The 6,991-nt window shown below is 37.1% G+C and overlaps 1 protein-coding gene across 9 annotated transcripts in view; it reads left to right on the plus strand.

Annotated features, from left to right (window-relative positions):
• The window catches only part of AKAP7 (A-kinase anchoring protein 7), a 78,489-nt gene extending 72,203 nt beyond the window's left edge, over positions 1-6,286 (plus strand). For 4 of the 9 annotated variants that reach the window (XM_036414519.2, XM_036414522.2, XM_036414520.2 and 1 more), the window contains one exon: positions 5,139-6,286. In XM_036414519.2, the coding sequence (XP_036270412.1) occupies positions 5,139-5,344 (206 nt within the window). In that variant the 3' untranslated portion in view covers positions 5,345-6,286. Of the gene's footprint in view, positions 1-4,267 lie in introns of all 9 variants that reach the window. The other 5 variants (XM_036414521.2, XM_036414523.2, XM_036414526.2 and 2 more) reach the window with 2 other exon arrangements.
• The last annotated feature ends 705 nt before the right edge of the window (positions 6,287-6,991 follow it).

Raw genomic sequence — 6,991 nt, forward strand, 5'->3', positions numbered from 1 at the left:
AAGCCCTTTGCAAAGTGTGAAGTGTTATTTAAATGAATGGAAGGAAGTATTTTTGTTACTGCTATTAGTGGCCTAGAACCATGGGGATTTCCTGAGCCTGGGGAACCTTCTGACCTGGGTGTGTGTGTGTCCTTATGCTTATGGAAGAGGTGCAGTGATATCTACAATTATGACTTATTTAACCAGATTAGATTGCTGACAGCATTTATGCTGCTGCTCTTTCTTGGTGAACATTGCCTTCAGAACAGGAAAGTGACCTTTATTTCTGCTCGAATCAGCTCCTACCATGGAATATCAGCCTAGAAAGAAAAGTATATGTAATCATGCGTAAGAGTGTTGGCCAAACAAGTGAATACTAACTAATTCAAGCTAGTAATACTTTTTTTAAAAAAAGTTTTATGTAAAATTATCTTAATATATTATAATAAATTACATGAACAAATAATTTTAAATGTCAAAGCAATGCTCATTTTTCAGCCTTGCTTTTCTGCCAAAGAACACAATGGTTCAAAAACTTACACTTTTGACATCTTTGTCATCAGAATACTTGGCCAATGATAGCTGTACTTCTGTTGATACTCCTTTGTACCAGACTTGTATTTGGAATGGTTGCTTCTTTTATCACTGTTCAAAATTGCACCTCGGAATCCATTTTGCACAAAATGATTTGTAGTGGTCCTGAGCAAACAGTCAGGGAAATAGATTACAACAACAGAGTGACACTTAATAAAGTGAGTAAATGAATGGTTGGCATTTAGTAGGTGTTGAGCACATTCTTCTTAATCATAACACGTATAAAATCTAATAAAATAACTACCAAAGCCTACCGTTCCAGACACAATGTGAGGCACTTTTTATAACTTATCTCTAATGCTTACAACACTAGTGCAGGGTATATTATCATCTTTTGTGGCCCATTGAAGGAATATTTAGTTGTGGAGAGATTGTGAACAAGGTTGTACAGATAGAAAATAGCCCTAGCCGGTTTGGCTCAGTGGATAGAGCGTCGGCCTGTGGAACAAAGGGTTCTGAGTTCGATTCTAGTCAAGGGAACGTATCTGATTGCAGGCTCCTCCCCGGTTCGGGCTCTGGTCAGGGATCGTGCAGGAGGCAACCGATTGATGTATTTCTCTCGCATTGATAGTTCTCTCTGTCTTTCCCTCTCTTTTCCACTCTCTCTAAAAATCAATGGAAAATTATCCTCAGGTGAGGATTAAAAAAAAAAAGAAAATAGCAGAATTGGATTTTAAGCTCATATGTGTATCATACGTTTCTTTCCTTACACACATATTAGTTCTGACATATCACCATTGGTAATTCTATTACATAACCAAGGTTTCCAATAAGAAATGATAGCATTACGGTAGAAATTGTATAGGGAACAATGTGGATTATTAATTGGACTAAGAGAAATATTACAGATGGAAAAAAAAATCCTAACGATAATTGATAAGCCTACATCTACACTTTGTAATGATTCAGAGTTCATAGTTTACATTATCATTCATTCACTCTTGGTATTGAAGCTTCTGTGGGTTTGAACAAATGTACTATAATGCCATGTATCTATCATTATGGGACTCCATACAGAATCTTTTCACTGTCTTAAAAATTCTCTGTGCTCTGCTTATTCATTCTCTACCACCTCCCCTCAACCTGTGCCAACCACTTATCTTTTTACTGTCTCTATAGTTTCGCCTTTCTAAAATGTCATACGGTTGGAATTATACAGTATGTAGCCTTTTCAGATTGGTTTCTTTCACTTGGCATAACACCCTCTACGTCTATCCATGCAAAAGTTAATATTTCTCTTTTTTTTTTTTTTTTTACGGCTGAGCAGTATTCCACTGTGTAAATATAGCACAGCTTTTTTATCTACTCATTCAGCACGTGGGTTGCTTACGTGTCTTGGCTATTGTAAATAATGAACATGTGAGTGCATATATTCTTTCAAATTAGTGTTTTGTTGTTGTTGTTGTTGTTGTTGTTTCTTTAGATACATACCCAGAGTGGAATTGCTGGGACATAGGCAGTTTTATTTTTAATTTACTGAGGAACTTTCATACTGTTTTCCATAATGGCTGTACCAATTTGTAATTCTACCAGTAGTCCACTCGGATTCCTTTTCCTCCACATCCTCACCAATGCTTCTTGTTTGTTGATTTATTTATTATAGTCATTCTGACAGGTGAGAGGTAGTATCTCATAGTTGTTTTGACTTCTTTTTTTTTTTGTAATTAATGATGTTGAGCCACTTTTCATATGTCTATTGGCCATCTGCATATCTTCTTTGGAGAAGTATCTATTCAGGTCTTCTGCCCACCTTTTAATTGGGTTGTTTGATTTTTCTGGTGTTGAGTTGTTTGAGTTTTTTAATAAACATTGGATATTAACCCCTTTCAAGATGAATATCTTCTTCTCCTTTTAATAGGCTTTTTGTTTTGTTGATGGTTTCCCTTGGTGTGCAAAAACATTTTAGTTTGATGTAAGCATATTTGCTTATTTTTTGTTGTTGCTTCCCTTGCCCAAGGAGATATTTGAGAAAAAACATTGCTAAGAGAAATGTCTGAAATTCTACTGTCTATGTTTTCTTCTAAGAGCTTATGGTCTCAGGTCTTACATTTAAGTCTAATCTATTTTGAGTTCATTTTTATATGTGGTATAAGAAGATGGTTTAGTTTTATTTATTTGCATCTATCTGTCCAATTTTCTCAACATCATTTATTGAATAGACTGTCTTTATCCCATTATATGTCCTTGCCTCTTTTGTCATAAATTAATTGACTCTATAGATATGGGTTTATTTCTGGGTTCTTTATTCTGGTCCATTGAAGATCTTGGCCCATTTTTTAATCATGGTTTTTTTTCCTTCTCATTGTTGAATTTTAAGGGTTCTATGCATGTTTTGAATAATAGTTCTTTATCACATTTGTCTTTTGCCAATATTCCATCTGCACTTGAAAATAATCTGTATTCTGGTTCATTTGGATGAAATGTTCATATATGTCTGTTAGGCCCATTTGGTCTAAAGTATTGTTCAAGTCCAGTGTTGGTTTTCTGTATGGATGATCTAACCATTGTTGAAAGTGGAGTATCAAAGTTCCCTGCTATTATTGGGTTGCTTTCTATAACTTCCCTAAGATCTGTTAGTATTTGCTTAATATATTTAGGAGCACAGATATTTTTACCTTCAGTCATCTGCCTTCCTGAGTCCACAGCTCAATGGAATGCGATGAGGTACTTACTGAAGGGACATAAGTGACAGCTCCCTTGTACTTTACCATAAAATGAAAGAAAGAATAATTAAACCTTGATCATCATGAGCAGGGAAGGAAAATGGCCATAAAAGATCAATATCTAGTAGTTCACCATCATAAGTCTAACTATTCCTTAAAGAGTTTTCTCCTTTATTTTTTTTAATCTTCACTCGAGAATATTTTCCATTGATTTTTAGAGAGTAGAAGAGAGAGGGAAAGACAGATCGATATGTTATGTTAGAGAAACACATCGATTGGTTGCCTCCTGCATGAGCCCTACCAGGGCCCTGGGCCAGGGAGGAGCCTGCAACCAAGGTATGTGCCCTTGACCAAAATCGAACTCGGGACCCTTCGGTCCACAGGCTGACACTCTATCTACTTAGCCAGACTGGCTAGGGCAAGAGTTTTCTACTTTTTAAATTCCAATTATAGCAATGGAATTAAAAAGAATATTAGCCTTACAAACTTATTCTATATCGGTTTCCAGCAGCAGTAACCACCTTTGTCTTCCTGGGAGCGCTATTAACAACCAACCTGTGGGACAAACATTTTAAAATTAGTGTTCTTAAGTAGTTAGCTGATAGGCAAACTTTGATTACTTGGCATTTAGCAGTAGAGAAGGAGAAAGAGACATAGGTTTAGTTGGTGAATTCATGTCTGAGGCTCCAGGTGGGCACACGAACTTCAGTAATAACAACTGGCCTTGAATAAGAGAAAAACAAAAATTCCATGCAGAAATAAGAACATTCCAGCATTATAGGTAGAGTATTTTTTTTATTGGGCCTTATGAACTACTTTATGACCTGAAGGCTTCAGGAATAGGCAATCTCCTGTTTCTGCCAATACCCAATGAAAAGCCCAGTCAATATTCTTAGATTTATAGATTTCAATAGTTTACCAGATGGAAGGACACTTGCTCTTTTTAACTAACTGCACGAGCCGGCCCCTGCATGCTGAGTGTCTATGGCAATGTGATCTCAGTGACCTCTCTTCTCTGTTGTGGAATGTAGGTGATAAGAATGGAGGTGAGCCTGATGATGCTGAACTGGTAAAGCTCAGTAAGAGGCTGGTGGAGAATGCAGTGCTCAAGGCTGTCCAGCAGTATCTGGAAGAAACACAGAACAAAAACAAGCCAGGGGATGGGAGCACTGTGAAAACGGAAGAGGCTGATAGGAATGGCACTGACAATGACAACAGGAAATGAGACCCAGACGCAGGCAGGCCCCACTGCTCTGTGAGAAGCATCCCTGCTCCCCTCTGCTGAGTCAGTGGACTGATTTGCAATGTGCTGTTGAAGCGTCTCTTGTCCAGTCTGTGGAGGTTGCCTAATACTTTCATGATCAGTGTGTTTGCATTTCTGAAACACAACGCAAGAAAAATGGAGTGCTGGAACTAGCAGAGGAAATTAATTTATGAACGAAAAATGGCCAAAGTTTTACTTGCCCTGGGCCATGCCCAAGGGAGGGGGGACTTTGGGCTATGCCTCATGGACTCAAAGGCCGTGGAAGGCCTTGCCATAACTGGAATACTGCCATTGATATCGCTTAGCAGGGCATCTGACTACTTTATCTGCGGCCAACATATACACGCAGCTAACAAGTGCTAAGTTTCAAATAATAACTGTTGAAATGATTACCCACATGGTCCATAATGTTTTATGTTTGTCCTATGTATGCTGTCGCTATGCAGTGAACTTGATTTACAGTCTATTTGTTTCAGGTAAATAATATATTTTTTGGCAAAATGCAACCTTTTCTATAAGATACGGACCACATTTTAAACGTTTCTTTTGAGCCCTCTTTTGATAAGTCGGTGTGCCACATTGAATGTTTTCCACTGGCATTTGTATGTAAAATGTATTGTAAATTTTTTTTCCTGTAGGCCAGAGACCTATTGGAATCCAAGACTTAATTAATGAAGCTTTGCAGCGAGAAAGGATGGTTCTGAAGTCCAAAGTGAAACAGATAAAAGAACTTTTACTCCAGCCTGAGACTCAGGCCAAAATTAGAAGGGAGCTCTTTGAAGGAAGATCCATTAACAACAGTAATCAAGAAAACGATGTTGATTTCAATGCAACTTTGACATGAGCTGTACATTACTGTCATGGTACCATAGTTTGTGAAGCCCTTTCAGCTGACTAAGTGGCTCTTTGGTAAATACCAAAGAAGTGTTCTGGTAGTGTTTCTACTATGCACACCAACATTTGGTAAGGAATTAACAACTTCTTGCCAAAGAAAAACCACTCTGCCCTGTTATTTTTATTTTTAAAGCTATACTTGTGTTTGGGAATGTTTGTTTCTGTAAGTTATTTTATTAAAAGGACTTTCTTTATTAGCTGTTGTAAAATGTTCTTGGGGTCTTCACAGATAAAATATGCAGACTGTGAAAAACAGTTTATAGCGAAAAAAGACAGTATTTGAAAGTTCACTTGCCTCCTGTTGACATGAGTTTTGTCGTAGCCGTAAATCAAAAGAAGTACTTTCCACATGTGACTATATCTAGTGTTATTTTTAGTGGGAATTTGAATGTTTATTGAATATTGCCACTAGTACTTGAATGAACATTTATAAATGTAATTATTGCAATCACTGGTTAAGAATGTGTTATAATATCCATATGCATTATTTTTCAATGATAAAAATGTAGTATGCCTTTTCATTTCTTAATGAATAAATGTTTGGGATTTTTATTTTCTACTTTTCTGAAGATAAGCCCAGGTTTTATGTATCCGTTAGAATTTGAATTTGTTTGCACTGATTTATTTTTAAAGAAAATTTTTGAAAAATTTCCCCTTGTATGATAATCATTGGTAACAGCTTTTTCAATGATCCTTGTAAAACTGCTGCTACTAAGAGAGCATTATGGAGGGGGAAATCATTGGAGATCAAATATGTAATCATTTCAAATATAAAATCCAGTTGACTCCTGGATTTTAGCTATTTTTTCACTGGGTAAATTATACTACATTTATTTATAAATGAGTTTTTGCATTTTCATGCTTCTTAATAAATGTATTGTTTTCCCTTGTTGACTTTCCTCATTTTCTCTCACTTTTGGATCAGGGTCGGTGTAATGAAGTCATAGACAGGAGCCCTGAGAGTCCATTCACCTGGATGCTCCTGTCCTTCATGCCAAGGCCACACAGTTGTCAGAGCTCTTTCAACTTTAGACTATTGATCACTTCAAATCAGTCAGCTTCACAGAGAATTAACAGCATGACATTAAGTGCAAAGAAAATCTAAATAGCATCTCATAAACTGCTAATAACATGTCACTGGAGTGACATCAGTAGCAAAGATGAGAGCAGGTCCATCCAGATACAAGGACCTGGGTGCTGCTTATCATGACCTCAGCGGAAGAGGGCTTTACTGTTTGTAAGCAGAGATATTTGGGAATTGCCTTGACTTTCAAATGAGGAAACAAACACAAGGAGATTGAGTGCCTTATCCAAGCCACCTGCTATGGAGGAACTGGACTTGAATACAACCCAGGACTCCAGGGTTCCCAGAGCTATGTTCACTTTCCCATAATCTAATTTAACAGCATTTCAGAGAGAGCACTTCTCAGTGTATGCCTATGAGTATATTTATCTTCAAGGAGCTGTTCCAACCTTTCAAACACATTGAAAAGCCGAGGCAGTGTTTTTTTCCAAACAAGGGTTACATGTCTTACTGTTACCTTAGTTAGGAATCATAGCTTCCAGGTGTACCAGGTGATTTATGCATATTACTACC

The sequence above is a fragment of the Pipistrellus kuhlii genome, unplaced genomic scaffold, assembly GCF_014108245.1.
Source record: "Pipistrellus kuhlii isolate mPipKuh1 unplaced genomic scaffold, mPipKuh1.p scaffold_m20_p_5, whole genome shotgun sequence".
NCBI classification, from domain to species: Eukaryota; Metazoa; Chordata; class Mammalia; order Chiroptera; family Vespertilionidae; genus Pipistrellus; species Pipistrellus kuhlii.